The sequence below is a fragment of the Barbus barbus genome (genome assembly GCF_936440315.1).
Source record: "Barbus barbus genome assembly, chromosome: 25".
NCBI lineage: Eukaryota > Metazoa > Chordata > Actinopteri > Cypriniformes > Cyprinidae > Barbus > Barbus barbus.
In genome coordinates, this window is record NC_136753.1 from 6,623,058 (window position 1) to 6,648,914 (window position 25,857).

General features: G+C 39.5%; 2 protein-coding genes across 2 annotated transcripts; one reads left to right on the top strand and one right to left on the bottom strand.

Moving 5' to 3' along the window:
• LOC306844474 (multidrug resistance-associated protein 1-like) lies at positions 1-21,092 on the top strand. Its single transcript, XM_079376631.1, has 31 exons — positions 1-211; positions 996-1,172; positions 1,597-1,722; positions 4,943-5,080; positions 6,797-6,916; positions 7,917-7,978; positions 8,097-8,228; positions 8,702-8,908; positions 9,790-9,967; positions 10,367-10,528; positions 10,702-10,794; positions 12,086-12,289; positions 12,459-12,605; positions 12,685-12,772; positions 13,758-13,827; positions 13,934-14,060; positions 14,383-14,559; positions 14,744-14,911; positions 14,993-15,185; positions 15,534-15,615; positions 15,869-15,977; positions 16,071-16,278; positions 16,363-16,673; positions 16,833-17,032; positions 17,316-17,442; positions 17,752-17,853; positions 18,006-18,152; positions 18,529-18,687; positions 18,801-18,967; positions 19,132-19,326; positions 19,837-21,092. The coding sequence occupies exons 1-31, from the start codon at positions 170-172 to the stop codon at positions 19,943-19,945; spliced, it is 4,527 nt and encodes a 1,508-aa protein (XP_079232757.1). The 5' UTR covers positions 1-169; the 3' UTR covers positions 19,946-21,092.
• Positions 20,732-24,499, bottom strand: LOC306844475 (small ubiquitin-related modifier 3-like). The gene is made up of 4 exons (XM_079376632.1): positions 24,350-24,499; positions 23,319-23,447; positions 23,058-23,129; positions 20,732-22,370 (listed from the first exon to the last, which is right to left on the bottom strand). The coding sequence occupies exons 1-4, from the start codon at positions 24,368-24,370 to the stop codon at positions 22,308-22,310; spliced, it is 285 nt and encodes a 94-aa protein (XP_079232758.1). The 5' UTR covers positions 24,371-24,499; the 3' UTR covers positions 20,732-22,307.
• Between the last annotated feature and the right edge of the window lie 1,358 nt (positions 24,500-25,857).

Sequence of the window (25,857 nt, forward strand, 5' to 3'; positions counted from 1 at the left end):
GCAGACACTTCCAGACACTCTCAGAAACAAGCAGTGACAAAAGTGAAAGAGAGTGTGTAGGAGATCCCAGGACGAAGGAAGAGTTTGACTCAGACACAGAGTGACAGAACAGTCTAAAACACCAGGATACACAGCAGGGATAGGTACAGCTTCAGGACCAGACGAGTGAATGGATACCTTTTGCAGTCTAAGTGGACTTGACCCTCTATGGGTGAGCAAACGTCTTATGTGACTTTAAATCTTGAATATTATTCAAAGATTTTTTCATATATATATATATATATATATATATATATATATATACACACACACACACACACACACATATACTTAATATGTCTATACAGTTAATTTATATTGTATATGTTACATTTATACCTGTAAGGGCTTATTATATTTATAAATTATATTTATATTGAAAGTACTCTGGAAACATTATATGACTTCAAGAACCTGAGAACCAGAATATATGGTTTTTGCTGTTCTTGCATTTTATGCCTTTTCAGTTAAAGTTGGAATATTTAATAAATGTGTCACATTAAGTTAAGATGATGCACTGTGGTCAAAGTTTGGAATGTGATTTATTTTACATAACATTTAATATTTTAAACAAGCTAGCAGATGGCAATTTAATACACGGATTGTACAAGCTTCTTTAGTGTTCAGAATTTCTGGAAGATCTGTTCCTTCAGTTACACCGATTTAGTCCAATCCCAAGATTTAATTGAAACTCAGTTGTTTCTCACCCAGTAACAGAAAGAGATAAGATAAAGTCAGTGATGAGCTTGGCCAAGATAAACAATAAGAAGCAAAAATTGACCAATATGGTAAACAAAGCTCGAAATGTATTTGAGATGTTTTGGAACATGGACATTTCTGGTTTCTGTGTGGACTGGGTTTGGATCAAGAAAATGTTGATCCAATGAAAGAATGAAGACTGTCAATTATAATATACCTGGTTGAAAAGTTAAGTACATCCTCTCCTTCATCTCTAGGACTGGAACCAGACATGGTACACGCATTACCCTGAACTGAGCAACTGCTTCCAGAACACAGTCCTGGTGTGGGCTCCGTGCATTTACCTGTGGGTCCTCTCTCCGTTCTACTGTCTTCATCTGTACTGCCATGGCCGAGGTCAGCTGCCTCTCTCTTCGCTCTGCTGTGCCAAGCTGGTGAGACAGACCGCTAAGCCCCGTTATTGTTATACAAGCCTGTCCGGGTCTCAAACGTACCAGATTTGTGGGCTATAAAACTCAAACCAGAGTGTTAAACCAAAGTGAATGTGGTGATCTGGGTAGACTGAGGGGTCGAGTTCACACTTCAGTAACCAAGGAAGACAGTAAAAGAGAGAGTGATGTGTGTAACCACAGTTTGCAGTGTGAGTGCGGCTGTCACTTCTCACTCTTCCGCTCTAAAAAATCTTTTGTTTGAAATACAGTTGTTTCTCCGTTTGTTCAGAGTCACACAGATTCCTATCCAGTCTTATCATAATGTAAATCGTACCTCTTCTCTACAGTCATTGACCACCGGAGCTTCCAGGAGAGTGACTCAGTTCTCACCCTGATATGAATTGTTTTCCTCTTTGCTCTTTTACAGTTGCTGGGGTTCTTCTTGGCATCCTTTGGTTTTGTGGAATTCTTCTACATCCTGTTGGAACGAAGACAGGAAATCCAGCAACACCTTGTCTTCTTGCTCAGTCCCATCATACGCAGTCTCACCGTGGTAATGTAACCCCAAGCTTCTATACTTACTGTATAAGAAATATTTAGCAGTGCAAGCAGAAGCCAGGGTAAAAAGTTGTGTAGAACTGTTTATTAATGAAAAAATGAGCCCCAATCTGTTGTTTTCATCCAATGAATGTAAGGAACAATACGATTCTTGGTTTTGTTACATAACTTGCTTCGTTTTATCTCCGATTTTGTATACTAGCATGGTAAAGATTGCTGCTCAGGCTTAAGGTGTGGTTACATTTACGACTGTTCAGCAAATTCCATTCATTTGAATATGAATAAGAATCCACACAATCAGGAATTTCACATGAGTTTGAAAGATTACCCCATGCAGATTTTGCAGCGAGTTAAAGCTGGTCACCTGGTTTTGCTTTTTCAACTTTTTGCCTGCAAAATTTCACTAATGCACCTTTAAAAATGTAATATGTTGTCCAGTCTTGCTGAAAAAAAAACAAGTTTAGACCAAAATGAATCTCCATTCTAATCTAGACTGATTTACAGTTTTTTATAGCAGGTTGACAAGAATAGTCTTGTAAATCTTAGCTAGTGAAGTCGGACGATTAGTGTTGTTTTTCTTTTGAAGCTGGTGACCAAGGAAGCTAGTTAAAAAAGGAGAGAGTGCACGTACATCTGCCTTTAGACAAAATGTCTAAAAAATTAATGAGGCAGAACCTTCCAGAGGATCTACATCAAGTAGAACTGTGGGAATTCTGCAGCAGTGTGTGGACCTTTACTTTGTGATAGTTATGAAGCCTAGTGGGAACACCAGCATCCCATATTAAGCCTTAAAGATGTATGCGGGGCCACATACACGAGTGTACATTAGAGATTTAAGCTTCATTCATTCCCCTCCTATAAGCCTTCCTTCCCATAATTCATTTCTCAACACACCTGCTTATGTCTGCAAAATGGCTCCTAAACCCTTACACAGCAGGAGCTGTTTTCATCTAATAGTGTGTGACACTCTGAGGTGAACTAGGTTAGGGGCACACCTACACACTGCCTAATGAACACAATCTCATCATCGCTTTCTGTCCGCATGTTCCATTTGCATCCTGCAGAGACGGGCTCCAGACCAGACTCATGACCCATCTGTGGTCTCCTCAGACACCTAAGTCAACACTGGCTAAAGCCAAAGAAAAAACACTCAAAGAGTTAAACAGTGCGATCTTGTCCTTAAAAGCCCTCTTTCTTCACAACAGATTGTGATCTTAATTGGTCACAGAGTGAAATAATGCATTTTCATAGCTTGGTGAAGTGCTGGGATGTAGGTATCAAACCTCAATAACTATTTTGGAGATTTTATTAAGTAGGTGCATACATATTGCTTTTAAATTATAAAAAGATTGCTTCGTTGCCTTGCCCAACCATCTTTACCACCTATGGGGTTTCTTGTGTAATATTTGGGCTTAATGAACAGCAACAGACACAACTCTACTGAACCTAGAGGGAGAATTTGCAAAGAATGAATTGCGCCCCCAATTGCAATTTATTTACATGCTGCCTGGATTGTTGTAGCACCTGATTCATTAAAAGAACACCAACTTTGCCCAAATTCCCTTCTTTCAGGTTAGTTGTACTAGAGTACTAGGTTGTGGAAAATGCAGCAGACTATACTGCAGTCTGGCATACTTTCCTGGGACTGTATGCCAATAGTCCACCAGATTTAGATATCTGAAATGGCTCTTTAAAATACTCTTCATCATTTGGTCATAATTTTTACTTTAATTTGACATTTACCTGTTCTCGAACCTGTGAAAAGGATGTGGAGATATGGCTATGACCACTAGACATCCCGAAATCTTTTTCATTTGGCCCCCCAAATTGAGTTTTTGGTTTATGTCCTTGTGTGGAGCTGAAGTCTGCTGTAATGCTTGGCTACTTTTTTTTTTACCCACCATAAACTGTACCCGGTTTCACTGCGTGCTGTCATTTAAGCCGCAGGAAGCAGATCTGTCTCTCTCTTCTATCGCTCTTAACTCTCCAGTATAATTACAAGCTTTGGCTTCCTCCCACTGTCCAGAGGAGAAGTCATGGCTTATTCTCGTAAGACGTGAGGTCTAAACACAACATCAACAATGCAGATGTTACATGTGGTTTACGTGTTCTGTTTCGAGGTAGTGCAATAACCTCCGCAGGCGTGTTTCGTTAGGACGTGATTAAGAGTTCCGTTTAAAGGCTTCACCTCATTTATCTGAGGTTATATAGCTTTGGTTTGGTTTTGATGAGGCGTCTTTGGGCCCAGTCCTGATCCTTCATATGTACCACACCAGGAGACTGCTTTTTACGTAATCAAATGATGTTTTGCGCTACCTAGGAGATAGAGCAACAACTGAACATCACATCAAGCTTGGGATCTGCGAGAGCCACTAACAGTCTGAGAAATGGAGAATGTCAGTAATTAAGAGAAATGTGAGATCAACACAGGCCACGCTTTACATGTGTTGTTTTATTAGAGGAGACAGCTGTGGTGGTAGACAGGGAAATCCCAATATAACTTCAACAAAACTGCTGAAACAAAAACAAAACAAATTTAATGATGGATAATACAAACACAGTTTTAAAAGTAAAGTCCATATGCACTTAAATTCAGTTCTCAGATGCTCCATTTTTTTATCCATATACATTGCAAAAGCTGTTAACTGACTGAATTAATCTGTATGCAACCTGCATGTATACAATGTCTTTTTCATAACTTTTTTCTTGGTTGGGTATTCGTTTGATAGGATGAAATTTTGCTTGCTGCTCTCTAAAGGTCATGGCCTCAATAGTTGTAATTTAAATCTATTAAATGTAATTAAATCTATTTAAAGACTTTCACAATGAGTTAGAGTGAAAGGTGAAATGTGTAATTTCAAAAAGGATGAAGTAATGAAGTTTCCCACAACACTTTCCCAGTTTTCCATTGGTCGGCCAAACAGACAGTCCCATCCCCAACTCACACCAGTGGTCACTCAAACAGAACCACAGTGTTTACACTTTTGGGGGTGGAGCCTACAAATGAATTAAGCCGGGAAAAAGAGAAAGTATTTTGGTATTGAAAAAATTACATGCTTCACCTTTAAAGTAAACTTGCATCATTCAGTAGATACTCATCAGGAAGAGGGCATTCTATAATTAGGCTCCTTTTTGAAGTTATTTATCGTTTGTTTTGTACAGGCTGTAATTTTAGCAGATGAGAACAATGCTATTAACAGCTGTGTGTTTGACAGGTGTTAGCCGTGTGCGTGATTCATTGGGAGAGAGTGCGAGGATGCCGTTCTTCTGTTTTCCTGTTCTTCTTCTGGTTGTTGGGCGTGGTCTGTTCCCTTATTCCACTTCATGCAAAGGTCCAGCTGGCTGTGGATCAGGTGAGAGAAATGACAACTGACACAGACCCCAAATCTGGGGATTTTCAGTTTCACGGTACATTCACAAAACCCTGGAGTAACCCTGCACATATGGGTGTACTAACATATCGACGAAACACAGGTGCACACATGAAAACATACAGACAAACACAGATGCATACATAGTCATAGATACATATCCACACATGCACACGAAAATGCATCGCAGCACACTCTCACAAACACACAGAAGCTCAGCATTCCAGCAGTTTCTACTTTTAGCACTGTTGATTTTCCCCAGGTTTGGACTTGGTTTGTCACATTCATATCATAAGTTCAGGTGAAGTCCAAGCAGGTGTTAGTTTGAAACATATGTCAGCAAGTGTCCTTTTACCCCTACTGAATCTTACAGTATGTGGAAGTATAGTACGAATATTTTTCACAACTCACTTGGGTGAAGCTAATTATTTTATTTAACTAAATAATTCAAATCAAATGCATGAAATAATTCAAAGTTCAAAACATATGTGCCATGTTAATAACAAGGTCAAAGTACAAGGCGATTTTATATGCCACACAGTCCTTTTCAGCCCAAGGACAATAACACCTCTCGCAAGAAAACAGGTTTTCTAGTTTTAGAAATGAGACTAGGCATTTTTGACCCATATCATGCAAAACTGGGTCAAACACAAGACACAAGACAGATAAGCATATTTCTCACTGGCATGCTGACTTTTTGCTTGAATAAGATTGGGAAGGCATTTTTACTGACCTACATTGTGACCACCGAAACCACTCTGACCTTGTTTTTTATTTTGTGGTGTGGTTAAGAATAAAGCCTCTATCTTGGCAAGGGTCTCCACGGCCAAACGGATGTTTACTACAGATTTGTCTCAACATGGCTTGCGCTCCAATAGTGAAGCCAGGACGCTATATCCAGGACACTAGAATGACAAACTTAGCATCTACTATATGTGTAGAAATGCATGAGCAGCATATGAAAAGCACATGTGAAGCTTTTGTAAATATAGCTACTTTTGGCTCATCACCAGTAAATAGTGGCCGGAGGCTTGAACAGCAGCAATCTATGAGTTTCCAGATTGTAGCGTGACTTGAGGCCTTTTATGGCTCTTTTCATACGTAATTCATTTATATAAAGCAGGCCATTAAAGAGTTTGGTTTTCACCATGATTTGCCTTAACTGTTCAAAATAAGCTTTACTATGTTGTTAATGCTTGTGCACACCCATGTCTTCTGACATTAGGAGAAGTAAGAAGGGACTCTGCACTGTAGCACTGCATGATTTCTTACAGAATAAACAACAGATCATATTTTTTACATTAATCATTAGTTTGGGACATGACATCACTGACATGTAAACAACATGTCTTCTGCGTTCTCCACCAATTAGCTCTTCTAGTCAGGGGGTTCTCGCATGACATTTTGATTGACGTTTTGAAATGTCCTCAGTAAACAAGCCCTTCAAGGTTCATTAGGAGATGTAGTCTTGGTTTGGATAGTCATCAACAAGGTGTGTTCCAGAGAGTTCCATAAGAACAGAATGTTCAGCATGTAAACAGCATGTTGGGAAGTCTGCGGATCGGAACTGGAATAACATCACAGTACATTATGGGAAATCCCTGGTTGTGGTACTCGTTTAAAATGGAAAGTCTGCCTGCGCTCTCTTTTTCTGTAATCTGTATGTGATCTGCTGATTTTGGTGTCTCTGCTTTTCAGGGTATCTCTCCGGATATTGTGCGTTATTTGGCCTTTTTCTCGTACTTCGCCCTGCAGTTGGCGCAACTCTTCCTCAGCTGTTTTGCAGACCGGGCACCCTCAGGCAAAGCTGTCCTCAAGGTACGAACGGAGCAAACTCTTCATCAGCTAAAATAAGACATCACAAACAATCCTGTGGTGAATCCTGTTGTTTACTAGTGTCCTTATGTAATATAGAACCCAACCCCACCATTTTGAAGTGAATTATGGTAATGGTGGTAGGATACTCAACTACTGTCTCCCGCAAGTATGCAGCACTTAGATATTAGCTATTGGATAAAAAAGATGTTTTTCGGCAGTCAGCTTGACTCATCAACATGGACACTCTGTGGTCCTCCTTCCCGGATAATGATATATCCTTTTTTTAAACTAAATTCTTGACTCATTCTGCCCACTGTTTGGTTGTTATGTATGCAAATTACACACAGAGCAGAGCAACACAGAACGTAATCTCCAGACATCTTGTGAGATAGTGGTCCATCTGACTGTTCTCCTCCAGAGAAAAACAAGGAAACAAGCTCAGAGTGGAATTAGTGTGTTTGTGATGAGGTTCTAGCCACAGACGTCAGTTCCGTACCCCTTGATCCCCTCCTGGCTCAGTCACTTCCTGTATAAGGTTATTCACAGCATCCTGAAGAGTGAGACCTCCGGTGAGGAGGCCGGAGAGAGAGTGAGTGTTTGGGTGGCTGACTGTATGGGCAAGGGGGCATCACTGAGGTCAGCAGTGGGTGGAAGTGTGTTGCAGTGGCACATAAGGCATGCACACACACACAGATAGAGGTCTACCACTCTTACTCACAGACACTTTCACAATGTTTCTCTGTTTACTCTGTTTAGTTCACTGTTGCCAAATATGATTTCTAACCACTCCTTTCTCCATCCAAGAAAGCAAAACTGTGAAACTCTTCTTTCTAAAATTGACTGTTGACAGTTACACACCTGGTTATTTATGTGTATAATGTGAGAACTGTAGTTTGTAAGCACATTATTTTATTTCATATATATTTAAACACGTATCCACATTCTGTACTTTTTCCCATATACTGAATTTGTAGCCAACTTGCTCTTGTTCTGTTCTCAGAATGCATGTCCTGTTCAAGATGCATCATTCTTGTCCAAGTTCCTCTTCTGGTGGTTCAGCGGGTAGGAAATTAAATGATTTTGAATACCATTTATAATTTGTGAAAAGGCTCTTTTAAATACTTGTTGGACCAGTCACAGTAAAAGTAATGCATTTATTTTGTGTTGTGTGTGCTTCCAGGTTGGTTTTTAAGGGATACCGTTCTCCTTTGCAAGCAGAAGATCTGTGGAGTCTGAGGGAAGAGGATACATCTGAGAAGATAATATCTGACTTGGAAGAAGAATGGACAGCGGAGCGCACCAAGTTACAGCAGTAAGTTCCAAATATCAGACACGTTTTTCCCACACGTGATATTTTGAAGCACATGTACATTTATATTGTTTGTCCATGTTGCTGTGGATCCTCATGTTGCTTTGATCAATGCAATCACATTTCCATCTGAAAGATGCCCACAAAAGAGACAGACCTAAAATGAGTCAAAAGGAGCCCTGCTGCATATACGGTCAAGACAGGAGGATTGTGTCAACTGGTTGGCTTGTTAACACTTTTCTGTTTTAAACATACAGTGTTTTCAAGTCCTCTGAAATCCTCTTTTAAGGCCTCACATGTCAGAGGTCCCTTGCAGTTTACAATTTATGGAAACTTGTGTTGTGGCACAGGAGGTTTTAATGTCATTCTGTTTTCAGTTACAACATACAAAGAGGTATTAAAAAGCTTAACAACTGCATTTAGGCTTTAGCACCAATTCCTTATGCACATGTCCGTTTGCCTCTTCTCATCTACAGGCAGGAGAACCACCTAAGTACCAGTATTGCCTTGGGATCTCGACTACCAGACCAGGCCCAGTTTCTCCGCAAGATTCAGAAGGAGCAGAGTTCGGGATTCTGTCTCTTACGGACACTCGCGCGTAGCTTCGGACCCTACTTCCTAACGGGGACGCTGTGCATCATGGTCCACGATGCCTTCATGTTTTCAGTTCCACAGGTTCTAAGGTGAGAAAGTCAAAGCAGATTTAATGAGTAATCTTGGCCCAGTCCTTAGTTTAAGCCCTTTGGGCTTTTGGTATATCTAGGATAAGTTAGGCTTTGGGTTGTGTTTATGAGAAGCTCTGCCTTGAAATAAACACAGATGGCCCCTCTGTGCTATTAAAGACAGCTTGCTAGGTTATCAAAATATTTTTAGAAGAGACATCTTACGGTTCACAATATCTTGGGATGAAAACAGGAAGTGGCAGTGTGCAGCAGGTGCTTGAGTCAGAGACGCCATACTAGCCAGACAGAGATCATGCTGTTTATGCCCACAGAGAAGCAATTATGGCTTCAAGTCTGAAAGCTTGAGAGAGCGAGAGATGACCACAGCATTCTGTCCGCCGTAGACGTGTTAGCTTCGGGGAGGGTAGAGGAACACTGTCGGGGTTGTGGTTACTATAGGCAAGCAGCCAGCTAAATGGGAGGTTCAGTCAGCTCCCAGCGAGCAGGGAGATCTAAACTGAAGCAAGTACATGTATTGTACTGGGATCCACTGTCAAAAAAGGTGGACTTTGGTGGAAACTGTGGAAACATTCAAGGTCTTCTGCCCTCAGAGTAACCAACATGGATTTTGTAGCATTTGGTTAGCATTCAGAAAAACATTTTTCCAGTTGAACATTCTACCTCTTGTTAAGCTCAACAAATCCACCAGTCTTCATTTTCAAAACATTTTCAAAGAAAGCTGTGGGTTTAAGCGCTACTGTAAACCTGGAGCCTAAGCACAATTGTTGGATGTGGTCTGTTACAGAGGAATCTAGCCAAATGCTTAGTTACATCAGAAATCAGCAGATTTCTTCATACTATATAGTGCCTTCATTCAAACCATTTTCTCTCTTTTTTTAAAGTCTGTTGTTAGGCTTTATGAAGGATGAGGACGCTCCGCTGTGGAAGGGCTATTTCTACGCCTCTCTTATGTTCCTCCTGTCCTGCCTGCAGTCCATCTTCAACCACCAGTACACATACACCTGCTTTACTGTGGGCATGAGGGTTAAAACAGCTGTCATGGGTCTGGTCTACAGAAAGGTGGGCCATCTCACCTGCACAGAAACGTTTTTAGAACATATGATTCTGTGATTAGTCTGTGATTTTTGAGAGAGGGAAGTATGTACAGAAATGGTTTCAGGGGCATAAAATAAAAAAATAAAAAAACATTTTATGGACCATGAAATTTCCTGGAATTCTCTCATTTTCTTCGAAATGGGCTGAAAGTAAAGTGTAACAAGTTTTTGCCCATGTTATGAACTAGTGAATGTTCTGGTAATACAATGTTTGTTGAATTTGTTCATTCAACTAAATTCTTATCATTACAATTCAGCTTCCTGTAGGTCATGACCAGTTCAAGTCAATTCAAATGTCCTTATGAAAGGGAGTCAGTCCAGTTTTTAATCAATCCTTTTGTTTCTCCATCTTGTTTTTCCTCAGTCTCTTGTCATGAACAGCGCAGCACGCAGAACATGCACGGTGGGGGAGATTGTCAATCTGGTCTCTGCTGATACCCAGAAGCTGATGGATTTTGTGGTGTATTTCAATGCAGTGTGGTTAGCACCCATTGAGGTCACACTCTGTCTCTTCTTTCTTTGGCAGGTGAGGGCACGTATATTTGCTAATTTTTTTATTCCACTCCATTAAACTATCTCCATTCTAGTAATATGAGTAAAACCTGAATTACTTTCTGACCATTTGGGGATACTGGCTGAATAGCTGTTTTAGCTTTCCAAGAGAAATAAATGAGACATGTCTTGTTTGGCTTATTTCAGCATTTAGGACCATCTGCTCTAGCAGGCATTGCCACTGTGATCTTCATTTTCCCTCTGAACGGATTCATTGCAAGGAAGAGAAGCAAACTCCAGGTACTGTAATGTTGTAACTCATCTATGATTCAAGTGTTGTCACTCATCTGCTCTTTGAGGTCATGATAAAAGAGGTTACTCTCCAGTAAAACATACTGCAAGTTCCATACCTCAAAGATATGTTGTATTGCAAGCTACAGCAGTGTAAGTATTTCAGTCCTTGAAGGCAGGTACATTTAATTTTAATATCTGATTAATATCTGAATGAGATTCTCATTAAAGGAGATGAAAATGAGTTCCTTGTTTATCTAACCCACTAAAATTCTTTCTGAGCCATGGGACCGTAGAGGAGCGCTGTGAATGAGTGCTAAAAAAGTCAGCATGAAGGGTCCACAGCTGGTTTAGATAGTGAAGTGAGCAGAGCGTGGGTGTGCGGGTTGGATTCAAGCTTCTCTTTTTCCTTTGAAGTTCCCCATGCTTCCTCCGAAGCGAAGTAACCACAATGCTTGCAAATGGCAATAAAACTTCCATTTTCTTTTCAGAAAACAACAGACATTTGGCATGCCATTGATTGAGTCAATCTCTCAGCTCATAGCTATTGTGTTCTAGAATATCTTAACATGAAGTTAGGAATGTATTGCCTTCTTCAGTATCAGTTAAGTGTAAAATCATCCTGCTGAAAAGACCAGCCCAAATTGGTGTGATGCTGGTCTAATTGGTGGACCAGCATTACCATCCTGTTCATCAGCAAAAGACGGTTAATGGTAATGGTGGTTGACCAAGAAAGTTTTTCTGGTTCAGTTAGTCAAGAAGCCTTGTAGGAACATCAGAAAATGAAAACAAAACATATGCTGATAACCAGCTATGCAGCTTTCTGTTAGCTGGGTAGTCAGACTTAAAAAAAAAAAAAATATATATATATATATATTCTGTGATTTAGTGGTGTTGTGACATAGTGGTGTTGTGTTAGGGGAAAGTCATGACCTAATGGTTAGTCGAGTCGGACTCGTAAGCCAAAGGTTGCGGGTTCGAGTCTCAGGCCGGCAGGGATTGTAGGTGGGGGGAGTGAATGTCCAGTGCTCTCTCCACCCTCAATACCACGACTGAGGTGCCCTTGAGCAAGGCACCGAACCCCCAACTGCTCCCCGGGCGCCGCAGCATAAATGGCTGCCCACTGCTCCGGGTGTGTGTTCACGGTGTGTGTGTGTTCACTGCTGTGTGTGTGCACGTTGGATGGGTTAAATGCAGAGCACGAATTCCGAGTATGGGTCACCATACTTGGAAGTATGTCACTTCACTTCAAAACTTGTCATGCTTAATGACAGTTTCCTGTTTTCTGGTCACTCCACAGGAGATACAAATGAAGTACATGGATGGACGGGTCAATTTAATGAATGAGATTCTGAATGGTATCAAGATTTTGAAGTTCTACGCCTGGGAAAAGGCTTTTCTGGAGCAGGTCCTGGGATACAGAGAGAAGGAGCTTAAAACTCTGAAGAAATCACAGATCTTATACTCTGTTTCTATTGCTTCCTTCAACTCCTCATCCTTCCTGGTGAGAAGAAAATAACAGATTCTTAAGTAATGCTTCAGGGCACACTTTTGGGAAAGAACTAATCCTACATTTACATGATAGAAGTAATGATTGTAAACATATATTACCTCTAGTTCAGTGATATTGTTTTGTTTTTGTTTTTTTGACTGCAATTTCCATTCTTTGGCAGATTGCTTTTTCCATGTTTGGTGTCTATGTGCTCATCGATGATAAGAATGTTCTGGATGCTCAGAAAATCTTTGTATCAATGGCTCTTATCAACATACTGAAAACTCCCCTAAGCCAACTTCCTTTTGCCATGAGCACAACCATGCAGGTGAGAATATATTGTGTGTATTTAGTTATTTTTTACTGACCTGCAATTAAATACAATATAAATTATTCTTGTGTTGCAGGCTCTTGTCTCTTTAAAGCGTCTGGGGAAATTTCTTTGTCAAGATGAACTCAAACCAGACAATGTGACAAGGGAATCCTTTAAATCTGGTGAGAGATCACTTGTTGACAAGCATTATTGTGCAATAGATGAGTAAGGCTAAAAACAGACTGAATATTGTCTGTACCCTGTGAGACTTTCCCTCTGCCCCTCACTTCCGTCTGTCAGTAAAAATATGAGTGAGAGCAAGATTAACAACAGTTTGGCAATAGACTCTAAATTTCACAGTTAGATGGCAGTGATGTCTCACTTCCTCTCACTGGCAAAAACAATTAGAGATCTTTGAAAACTTACTGGATCGCCTGCATGTGAATGCAGTGTAGCCTACTACATAAAATATTATTTTATTTTATCAGCGTAGACCTTACACAAAACAATGGTTCATTAAAAAACGATTAGCCTTGTGACAAAATAAACACTGCTACAATATTACAGTATTAAATTATATATTTTTATGTACTCTGAAATCAAAGTTGCATTTATATGGACTTGTTAGTCAACATATTATTTATAACTTTTATATAATTTTTAAAAATATTTTGAATCATTTCATTTCATTCTATTTAATTTATTTAATTATTTTTACAATGCAATGTTTTCCTGAATTCAAAGTTCTTTTTTTAAACATAAAAAGACATGTTGGTATAAAAAAATGATATAAAAAAGTATGACTCGTATGTTGCCATGAACAATGCTCAAGCATACAGATTAGCAGTTATTATACAAAGAAACTTGATTGGGGGACAGTGGTGGGCGGCATTCATCAAAGCTGTTCAAGAAAGCTTGTGAAAACTGTTATTGTGACGATAAAGCTAATTAGAACGTGTAATTAAAGTGAGCCTATAATTTCACAAGCTGCAGAAGAAATCTAGTTTCCCAGAAGCGATCTCTGTAATTTCAACTGCACTTTTCTCTAGAACAATTTGTGTTTGTGTAGATAGTCTGCCTTCATAAATTGCATGTTATGGTAAGTGATTAAGGCATGATATTACATGATTTACTTTTGCTCTTTGATTGTTCCTCTTTGCTTGTCAGACGTGGATGGTGTAGTGTTTGAGAATGGAACCTTCAGCTGGTCTAAGGATGGCCCCCCATGTCTAAAAAGGTATCATTATCCAGAAAGTTTCCACAAGACTCCTGAATACACAATCAGGCAATAAGTGTCCAAGTTTAAGCAACATCCCCCTCACTTACTCTGTGTGTTGGAGCAGGATCAGCGTTAGAGTTCCCTGTGGTTCACTGGTTGCTGTTGTCGGCCATGTTGGCAGTGGGAAATCCTCACTGCTTTCTGCCATGCTTGGGGAGACTGAAAAAAGAAGCGGGGCAGTCTCAGTCAAGGTACTTAGATTAATCAACCATAACGCTCATTGTATATATTTTATGAAATATAATTTTGAATGGCATGTTATGATTACACAGAAAGTGCCCATAATGAGAGCCCTGTCTTTCAGAGTAGACTCACATATTACAATTATAAAATTCAAGAGATACAAAAGTCTGAAACCACATTGAAAATCAGATTTAAATGTGGAAATAAACAAAGTTTTAGCAATTTGAAAAAGTCAAGATTATTTCAAGGCCACTGATCAAATTTCAAAGTGTAAAATAGTTCATCTTAGTTGATTGTCATCTTAGCATTTCTTTGCTCCTGTCAATATAGGGCTCAATTGCCTACGTTCCCCAGCAAGCTTGGATCCAAAATGCCAGTCTGCAGGATAACATTCTGTTTGGACGGGAAAAAAAGGAAAGCTGGTATCAGCGGGTGCTGGAAGCCTGTGCCCTGCTGCCAGATCTGGACAATCTGCCTGCAGGAGATGCTACTGAGATTGGAGAGAAGGTGAGACCATTGTACTTCACCCAAAGTAGAGGACTGAGCTTGTATGAGCTAAACTTCCATGATTCAGATTGATTCAATAGGATCAATAAGCGTACATGAGATCAATCACGAATGAGCATGCATCTGTATATAAATCTTGATATGCATTGAGATAAAAAATAGCTTCTACATTGTCTTTTGCCAGGGTTTAAATTTGTCTGGAGGACAGAAACAGAGGGTGAGCCTGGCACGTGCTGTCTACAGGAAAGCTGACGTGTACCTGCTTGATGACCCCCTGTCTGCAGTGGATGCACATGTTGGTCAGCACATCTTCAATAAAGTCATTGGACCCAGAGGCATACTGAGAGACAAGGTGACTATCACTGTAGTGTTTACCCTACGGATGGAATGGGGGGTAATTTTCTCTAACATTCAACATTTCTTTTTTTCAAAGACACGGGTTTTGGTGACCCATGGAATGAGCTTCCTGCCTCAGGCGGATTTGATTCTGGTTCTGGTGGACGGGGAGATCAGTGAGCGAGGCTCCTATCAAGAACTTCTGAACCGGAATGGTGCTTTTGCTGATTTCATCCACACCTTTGCAAGCTCTGAAAGGAAAGAGTGCTTTTCAGAGGCCTCCCAAAGAGGTAATATTACTGTGGTGTGTGTTCAGGCATTGATACTAGCTCAAAAGATATATGCAGTTATTGTGGATGCTGGTGTCCCCACCAGGCTTTTCCACCAGAGAATCACTAGCAATGTTGTCTAGTGCACAGCATGTTTTTTCTGGTGTTGTCCTGCTTAAACGAGTGTTGCACTATAAGCTACACCAGTCTCCATTCTGCATAAAGCAACCAGGACTAGTATGAAACTTCATAGCGGTTTCAGCTGATCTTCTCATAAGGGATATGTCAGATCCAAATGTTGTTTTAATGTGAAAAAACTTATGGATTCAGTATTATTGATCATTTTATGTTGAATTCATACATTTGCAGGCTCCAGAAGACTGTCCGTAAGATTGAGCGTTACTGAATACATGCCATTTTCCAGGGATCTGTCCCAAGAGCAGCTTATCAGGTATGAGATTTTAAATTAGTATAAATTTTAATATTATACTATGTGGTATTGGGATGTATTTTATGACATAAACCTGAAAATATCTTGAGCCATTTTAACCACATACCTTATTTCAGGCATCTAAAAAAAATATTGACCAAAAGTGCAAAAATGCTAGTTCATTTCCGGATATTCACACTCTGCAGCATTTAGCGCTTGTTAAGTTATTCACTAAATATTAGAAGCATAAAGACTGATTCAAACTGTCTTTTAGTGGTGACACCAACAGTATTACAATTGAGCCACTGACCGATTCTGATGAGGACCACATCCAAGAAGACCTGGGCAAACTGACTAAGGTTGATAAAGCACGGATTGGCAGAGTAAGAACATTTATCCTAATACTTGATGACATTTTCTTTCTATTAACCACATACGTTTGGCTTATAATCTCAATTTTCGCTCTGTCCCAATAGGTCAAACTTGAGATGTACATTGAATACTTCCGCACTATTGGTTTGCCTTTGATAGTTTCCATTGTATTTCTGTATGCCTTCCAACAAGCAGCATCTCTATCTTATAATTACTGGTTAAGCTTGTGGGCTGATCAGCCTGTCATCAACGGCACTCAGTTGAACACGGATCTGAAACTGGGAGTCTATGGAGCTCTCGGCTTTGCTCAAGGTCAGAAGAGTCTTAGTGTTTTACCTCAACAGATCAAGTTATAATTCAAATAAACTAAACTGATTTGAATTTCTTTTGTTTTAGGAATTGCCATATTTGGTACCACGGTGGCCATCTCATTAGGGTGCATCATCGCCTCCCGCCATCTTCACTTGGAACTTCTGAACAACGTGCTTCACTCCCCTATGTCGTTCTTCGAGTCCACTCCCAGTGGCAACCTCCTCAATCGTTTTGCTAAAGAGATAGATGCCATAGACAATATGATCCCTGATGGGCTGAAAATGATGCTAGGTTACTTCTTCAAACTGATGGAAGTCTGTATCATCGTGTTGATGGCCACTCCTTTCGCAGCCGTTATCATCCTTCCTATGGCGTTCCTCTATGGTTTCATACAGGTATGCCCGAATCTGCATTTATGGGGTTAAGGAAAGAAGGCTAATTTGCTAGAACTGTCTAGAACCCATCTGCTGAGCCAACGGTACCTGAATTCAGAAGCAATGATTGAAATCATTATGGTTTTGATAATCTCTCTCTCACTCTTTTCAACCTTGAAGAGTTTCTACGTGGCCACATCCTGCCAGCTGCGGCGGTTGGAGTCAGTGAGTCGCTCTCCCATCTACACGCATTTAAACGAGACAGTGCAGGGTGCCAGTGTCATCAGGGCGTTCAATGAGCAGTCACGCTTCATCATGGGTGTGAATCACAAGGTGGATCACAACCAAACAGCTTACTTTCCCCGTTTTGTAGCCACAAGGTGAGGCACTGCTCAAAATTCAGTTTTACAATCGCGATAACATCTACATTCAGAAAAAAATATCAAAAACTATAAGCGGTCTTGTATTCAAAAACAACTAGGGGGGTACAATGGACTGTAACAGCCATTTAAAAAACACTGCTGATGCAATTGAAGACCGCATTCTGTGTCAATGCCACTTTTTATGGCACCTTAATATAGTATGGTTTTGGGCATCCTGTAATATAGATATCGATTGCCTGATAATGATATTAACTTAGTTCTTTGATGTCTTCTTGTGTAGGTGGCTGGGTGTGAATTTGGAGTTTCTGGGTAATGGCATTGTCCTTGCTGCTTCTGTTCTCTCTGTGATGGCAAAAGGAACCCTGAGTCCTGGGATGGTCGGTCTGGCCGTGTCTCATTCACTTCAGGTGTGAATCATTTCAAATGTCTCTATGTAGAATCTGACATAAATACTAATATAAATATTACAAGAGCTACCAGATATATTTCATGTTGTCTGGCTCTTGCAATGTTCACCCTCAAACCAAAAAAGCTTTTAACTCTTGCACAAGATCTCCTGTGGTGTAGCTTTCATTTGTGGTCAACCTTTTTCAAATTAACATTCAGAGAAGAAAATGCAAACATTATTTATTTGTCTGTGTTAGATCAGACAAATCACATCCCATCTGTAATGACTGTTTTTATTAATCTAGTTAAATTTTTTGTTTGTTTTTTAGGTGACAGGTTTCCTGAGCTGGATTGTAAGGTCATGGACGGATGTAGAGAACAACATTGTATCAGTTGAGAGAGTGAAAGAGTATGCAGACACTCCAAAAGAAGTGAGTGTGGCTGTATAGCATAATTCAAAATTCAATCTATTGTATTATTTTAATAGTTAATTTTACCAACCTTTATTTCCAATTGTAATTTTTTGTTGTTGTTGTTGGTCAGTAATAGCAAGCATTTTTCCTGTCTTTATCATTATTTACAGGCAGCTTGGAGCATAGAGGGAAGTTCTTTACCGCCATCTTGGCCTCAAAAAGGGACCATAGAATTTCAAGATTATGGCCTTCAGTACCGTAAAGGCCTGGAGTTGGCCCTGAAGGGCATCTCTGTTCACATCAAAGAGAGGGAGAAGGTACAAGTGAAGACTTTGAAGTATTCTACATCAGCATTTATGCTAAAATATTATTGCTGTCTATTTTTATGAATGATACATACCTCGCCTCATTTCTCTTGAACTAGGTTAGTTTCGTGTAGACCTTGAGGGAGTAGCTCACACAAAAATGTCAATTACTCACAAAGATAAAGTAATACAACCATTTTATTGTTCTAACTAGGATATACGGTGAAAGTTCAAAGTACATTGCTGTAATTATGCTTGACAAACATTTGGTGGGATTGTGGTAATGCAAAGTGTTCCTGCATAATAGTTCCATAATTTCTTTGTCTGGAAGTCAAGCTATGTTGAAAACGTTCCCGCAGACTTACTCTCTGGTTCCTTATCCTTTCAGATTGGTATTGTGGGAAGAACTGGTGCAGGAAAATCATCTTTGGCTCTTGGAATTTTCCGGATCTTGGAAGCAGCAAAAGGACGGATTTACATCGATGGAATCAATATTGCAGAAATCGGGCTTCACGATCTAAGGTCTCGGATCACCATCATTCCACAAGTGTGTACAACTGAGATACTCCATTACTCTATCATTTCTTCTTCACGTCATGGCTTTTTCAAATTATTATGAACTCCTCACAAATCTGTTTTGCGATTTTAATGTCTTTCCAGGACCCAGTGCTATTTTCAGGATCTCTCCGTATGAACCTTGACCCCTTCGATGCCTATACTGATGAGGAAGTGTGGAATGCCTTGGAACTGGCTCACCTTAAACATTTTGTGTCTGAACTTCCAGATAAACTCAGTCATGAGTGCTCAGAAGGAGGAGAAAATCTCAGGTCAGCACTCAGTGCATCCAAGAGTGCTGTTCTTTCATGATTTTAACTAACTAAAATGTGGCTTTTTATTTCATTTTCACCAGTGGCTTGCAAGTTGCAGCCAAGACATTTTAATCAGTAGAGATTTTGGATGGTAACAATGGTGAATGGTTCTCTTTCTGCAGTCTTGGTCAGAGGCAGCTGGTTTGTCTGGCAAGAGCTCTTCTCCGAAAGACAAAAATTTTGGTGCTGGATGAGGCCACAGCTGCACTGGACCTGGAGACAGACACCCTGATCCAGTCTACCATCCGCAGCCAGTTTGAGGACTGTGCTGTTCTTACCATCGCGCACCGCCTCAATACCATTATGGATTACACAAAGTATGTCATTTTACAAAGCCATTGAACAGTGCTTCCCAAATTGTTCTCTGTGGCATTCACAAACATTGTTCTGTTTGTTTGAGGGCTCCAAAACCACCACATTTACCGTTGTACCATTGTGTGAAATCCAGTCACTTCAATAGGAATCCATGCGACTGGGAATTTCACACGAGGACAAATGATTAAAACCTGCAGATTTATCATACATTGCTACACTATTGACACATTTGGCTGAACTTTCATTAATGTGACCCCTAGTTTTGGGAAGTGATTTTGCTAGTCTTTCATTTGTGTGAATGAACTCTACAGTCAGCATGCGTAATTTATGAAATTAAACTCTTATCTGACAGCCCAAATCATCTATAATGTAATGTTTTATTAACACTAACGTGACCAAACAGGTAAATTTAGCGCTATTATACATATTTTTGCGGACGTCGCTACAGTTTGGGAACCTCTTAATTTATTTGCCTATTACACATTAATTTGTTAATGTTTTTGTTTTCTCAGGGTGATTGTTATGGATAAAGGACATATTGTCGAGATGGATTCGCCCAGTAACCTTATTGCAAAAAGAGGCCAGTTTTACTACATGTGCCGGGAAGCTGGGCTTTTGTAAGACTTTACACATCGACTGTCTTCTTGCGCCTCCTTGAGGCGAAAGCAAAGAATCTGCAGACTCTCCATTTCTCAGTTCAGAGAGACATCCCAATAATACAGCTGGGGCTTCACGAGGGAAAAAGACCAGACACTTGAATCACACACTTCCCCACTAATGAAAATGCTTTGCCTGTTAAATTTGAAGTGTTTACTCAGGTTTACTCGCCATCTCCATGGGCATAGTAACACTATGGAAGAATGAAGAAAAAGACTTTCCTGCCAGAAGATAAAGATCTGTGCCGCCTCCATTGCTATTTGTAGGGTTACAGAACAGTGTAGTTGATGGAAACCTGTAAATATGGCACCTAATTAAATACACAAAACAGGAAGGAAAGAGTCTGTTCTGCCTGTGCCATAGCATCCATGCTGAAAGAACATGAATGTGAACAGCTAACATGTTAATGTTGTTGCACAGTAACTAACAAATCAATGGAAAAAATTATATAAGCTCTAGTGGACTCTTAGTTCTCTTCATAGACCGTCAGTTATGTGAAGAATCATATAAGAGGACAAATATGTTTACAAACATACTGCCACATATACTCGACCTAAAATTCCCTGAAAAATTCCAGACTCCCTTTCAGACACTAATTAAGGCTTTTACGAGAGGGTTTAGGGAGAAAAACAGTACAGTTGCCCAAGTACATTGTGGTGTTTGTTCGTTTCAGCCCAAGTAAACAAATAAAAGGGACAATAATGGCTGGATGAAAGAACATGCAATAAAATACTACATGACTTCATTACTGCTGACCGATCAAAAAGTTTTAATATCCCAAGAAAATATTGTTCACCAGCATTCTGAAGGCAAGATTTTTATTTAGCAGTTTTGCACTTCAGTGTAATAAGTGTTTTACAAGCATTTTGTTCTCTGTAACTGTTACTGTAGATTTTTAGAAATATATTTTAATCTTAAAAGTGGACATGAAAAGACACTGCGTCTCGTCTTGTAAGACAATGCAAAAAGCTACATGTGTGACATGTACATTCCAGTGCCTTTGTGACACTCCAGATTTTATTTATATTTAATCTTTCTTGACACTTCATCTCATGTTTTGTATGTTTATACATGTAATAACTGTGTATAAAGAAATTTTTGACATCTTGTTAAAGGATGCGTCATTGTGCTTCTATAAGCTTTTCTACAGGCTCCATATTTGATGACAAACTGAAAAACATGCTTTTAAACAATTACACAAACAAAAACTCTTTGGGCATGACGAAAAAGCCTCAGCAAAAAAAAAAAAAAAAAGTACCAAACTATATTTATTGTTTACAGTAGTAAAGGACAACAAAAAAAAAAATGTACATATCAGTACAAAAGGATGCCATCATCTGGAAATCTTTGAGTCAAATTCTCTCTCCCTTTCCATATGAATTACAGTGGGAGGGCAAGAGATGTTAAAAGAAATCAGACCAGTCCTTATGAGCGATGACAGATACATCACCTCAAAGCCTGAAAGGATTCCCTTTTGTTTTGCTTCAAGATCTGGTCATAGTTTTGGGATTTAAAAAAAGGGGGGGGGGGGGGGAAGTAACGAATAGGGAAAAAAAAGATATATTGGTCATTTTAAGTAATTCCCGTTTCCTCAACCAACACTCAAAGAGGAAATAGGAATGGTAAATGATATATTTATACAGACATTTAAAAGTTTAACACAGAACTAGTTGGTGTAATCCTGCCCCTTATTTGCTAATAGAGTACCATCTTTGGGGTTTGGTCCAGAAAGGGTCACTGTAAATTGTATCATGTATTCAGTCTCTTCATTTTTAATCAACCTCCACCGAGATGGTTCACATCCCGTCCCTACAGTGAGCTCATACGAGAAGCGGCCCCATTAAAAGGCAGATGAATACAACACTGGTTGAAAATATTTCTACAACACATACAGGCAAATAGAATCAGAGTTGAAACAGGCCTACTTAAAGCTTAAAGAATTGAAAGGTGAAAAAAAAAAAAAAACCTATGCTCCCTCACTTTTTATTGGGAGGATATACTATGGAGGGGGTGAACAGTTCCCGGGGCTTGTCGAGTGAATCAGTGTTCAGAGCAACATAAAACCTTGCATGGTGGCTGGTGTGGATATTCTGAACTACTACGCCCTCTAGCAGCCTTCTTGAGTTTGTTCCCCCACCACAGTAGCTGTCTAACCATTGCGCATATAAATATTACTGGAAACACATTTGCGATGCCCACTCTAGGAAAGCTAGGGATGACAGAAGAGAGACAAAGAGAGAAAGAGAAGGGGAAATGATGTGAAAGCATCAATGAAACATCATGAGGAATAAAATAGATAAGTGTGGGATCCAGGTGGTGTGGACTTTTAGCAGGAGCCGCCAGTTTGTTGCTGAAATACGTCAATCGTGTCCTCGTCCTCCATCTCCAGCTAACAAATGCAAAATTAACATTAGGTAATACATTAACTAACAAAAAATACATTACAGTATTTATTAATCCTTTTTTAACAAGTTAATAAAATATTAGTTTGATCGTTTGTGTTAATTTGGGAAGCTTCATTTAATTTTAAACAGATACAACTTTACATTTTTAATGCGATAGTAAATGTTGAAATTAACATCAAGTAAGATGTTTTAGAAGTATTTTTCATTGTTATCCAAGATAGTTAATAACTAATGTTACAAAAGAAACCTTACTGTTAAGTGTTACCCCAATTAGGTTATCAAAATTATATTTATTATTCAATCATCATCTGGTCACACAAAAAAAAAACTAAAAAAAAAAGGGCTGGTAAATCTTTAAGTATGATCAGGGATTTCCAGTGTTACTACTGTTAAATAAAACTACTATTTCAAATGATTTTAATTGAAAGTAGATAGGCTTTCAACCTAAATTTGTAGTTAGCCGCAAAAACAACATTTCTCAGTTGTTTAAAGGACTAAAATTACTAAAACAGAAAAAAATCCTAATAAACTGACAAAAACACAATTGCTGAAACTAAAATGAAAAGTAAAAACCAACATAAAAGCCAATGCAAAACATTAATACTATATTAGTATTCAAATAGCACTACAATAACACGAGATTGTCACAAAAAAGGGGCACTTTTACTCACCTGCGCCGGTGTGTCTGTCTCATTAATTGGTTGCCCGTCAAATCTAAATCTAATCTGTCTTATCGACAAACCCTGAAATAAAAGCAATATTTACATCAGTCTTGGAACTGGATATATTATAGAATTTTAATAATACTTCAAATAAATATGGAGTTCTACATGCGTTGTGTTCCAAAATCAGTGACTCACATGCCCACGCAGCTGTCCTGAGTGCCAGGGTTTACCATGAGCACGATTACTGATCTAGTGGAAATGCCTTACCTGTCTCTCACAGTACGCTTTCATTAATTTGCTGAGTGGCGTGTGCCTTTTAATTTTGAACTGGACCACTGAACCATCCTGTCCCGCCACCTTCAGATTGATGTGGTCGTTCTCTGTTTTCACTCCCTCCTGAAACAATAATAATAAAGTACATGTATGAGAAGGCAGGGAAGATCAAATAGTGCAAAATGTACACATATGAGATGCATGAAACACAATCCTGCTGTAGAATATGATATGAGCCCCTTGGAGGGCTATAACTTAAGCAGTGAACAAGGCCTAGTAGTGCATGCTAAGTTTTTAAGAACTAAGTGAATTGTGGGGGGATTAAAAACACATTTTATAACAATGTTCAGAACATCCAACTAGTCAATAGTAACGGCAGCAGTGAAGCGAACGAGACGTACAAAATCAGACAAATACAGCAGCAAATGTTAGCCGTCTAGTCAAACATTGTTGCAGCTCTGTGCGCCATTTTTAAGCATCTGGCGCAGCGAGATGCAACTCAGAGCTCAGTACCGTAACCGCCAGATTAATCAAATCAAACTTATTTTTGACTCGCGTGGAAGATACACGGTATCCGTTTATTTATCATCCAAATGGCCGACGACAAATAGAGTGCTGCGACGCTCTTTTATATTCCGTTCCGCTGCTCTTGCGGCATTTTCTTACGCCAGTGGCGTAACGTGGCCGGTGAGCGCCACTCCGCTCTCACAAAGAAAAACCCGCAAACGCTGAATTACACCGGAGCAAACGCGCGGTGCGGAATAAATAATAGCGTTCTTTCAAAGAGCATCTGCTTAACGGACCGTTTAAAACACGCTTTAATAAAATCGCAAGCCTGCAAATTAAAAACGGATGGCGTTTGTATGAAAACAAGACAAAGATTGCGCGCCGACCGCCTTTCTCCCGCATAAATGCGCAATCTGACTATCAGCGAGGTTGCACAAAATGAAACTGGAACTCGGCCTCACGCGGCTCGTTTTGAGCAAAGCTTCAAAATACGGTCAAATTACAAATCAGATGCTCACCTTAGGCTTGTCTTCGGACATTTTTGCAGGTGTCTGTTGGTCTGTATTATGGAAATATACTGAACACAAGATGAGCTCGCCACACTGTAGAGCAACACAGCTGCCGACGGGAACGCGCTTTCCTTTACCTACTTTATCAACGATTGGTTGGGTTCTGGTCACGTGATGCCCCTGTCGTTCGCGGGAGCGAGCAAAGCTCCCCGCGAATTTCTGTAGATAATCAGGCCTGTGCTTATCATGTGGTTTTAGGTCTTGACATCAGGGCTAATAAATTAGTTAATTTTTAATTAAAATATACATATTTCTTTAACAAGAGACACAACTGTTGTTGATAGCCATAATTCCTCATTTGTGACCATGGACCACAAAACCAGCCATAAAGTTTTGAAATTGAGATTTATACATGAATAAATAAGGTTTCCATTGATGTATGGTTTGTTAGATACAACTATTTGAAAATCTGGAATCTGAGGGTGCAAAAAAAAAAACAAATCGCAATATTGAGAAAATCGCGTTTAAAGTTATCCAAATTCCAAGGTCTTAGTAATTCATATTGCTAATAATTTTTTTAAATATTTATATTTACGCTAGGAAATTTACAAAATATCTTCAGGGAACATGATCTTTACTTAATATCCTGATGATTTTTGCCATAAAAGAAAAATCCATAATTTTGACCCATACAAAATATTGTTGGCTAGTGCTACAAATATACCCGTGCTACTTACAGTAAGACTGGTTTTGTGGTCCAGGGTCACATTTGTACACAATGGTGCTCTTTGTTTTCTGGCCCAGTTCTGTTATGTGCTGAATAACAATTTGTCAGGTTTTTCACATCAGCTGTTAGTGTTAAAATAGTCCTAATGCAAGTATTGAAGGTAAAAAAAAAAAAAAAATAACAGAGACAAATGCTTTTGATGTTACACAGGAATGCTCAGGCTATGTCACTGTCAAATGCTGGTTTGGCCTAGATTCCCTTGGCCTCTGTATCTAATGTATGTGTTTTATTTGCATGCAGTCAGAGAAAAGTCAAAAACATATTTTTTAGCTGTATTCAACCCAATTATCTGCTTTGATCAATTTTTACACAAATTGTGGTGGTGATTGTATTCATCAACCTCAACCTTCAGGTCTGGAACTCACATATACGTTTATCAATGACTTCTATCTTGCAAGTTAGAAAGACGCATTTGCAGCCCTGGTTCCCATTCTGGTGTAGTTTTTATTTTATTTTGTTTACATTTATATGAATGTTGTCATATTGCATAGTGCAGCCATATCACCCTGTAGCCCAAGACTGGTTGCCTACTGAAGCTAAGCAGGGTTGAGCCTGGTCAGTACCTGGATGGGAGACCTCCTGGGAAAACTAGGTTGCTGCTGGAAGAGGTGTTAGTGAGGCCAGCAGGGGGTGCTCACCCTGCGGTCTGGGTGGGTCCTAGCGCCCCGTATAGTGATGGGGACACTATACTGTAAAAAGCACCATCCTTCGGATGAGATGTTAAACCGAG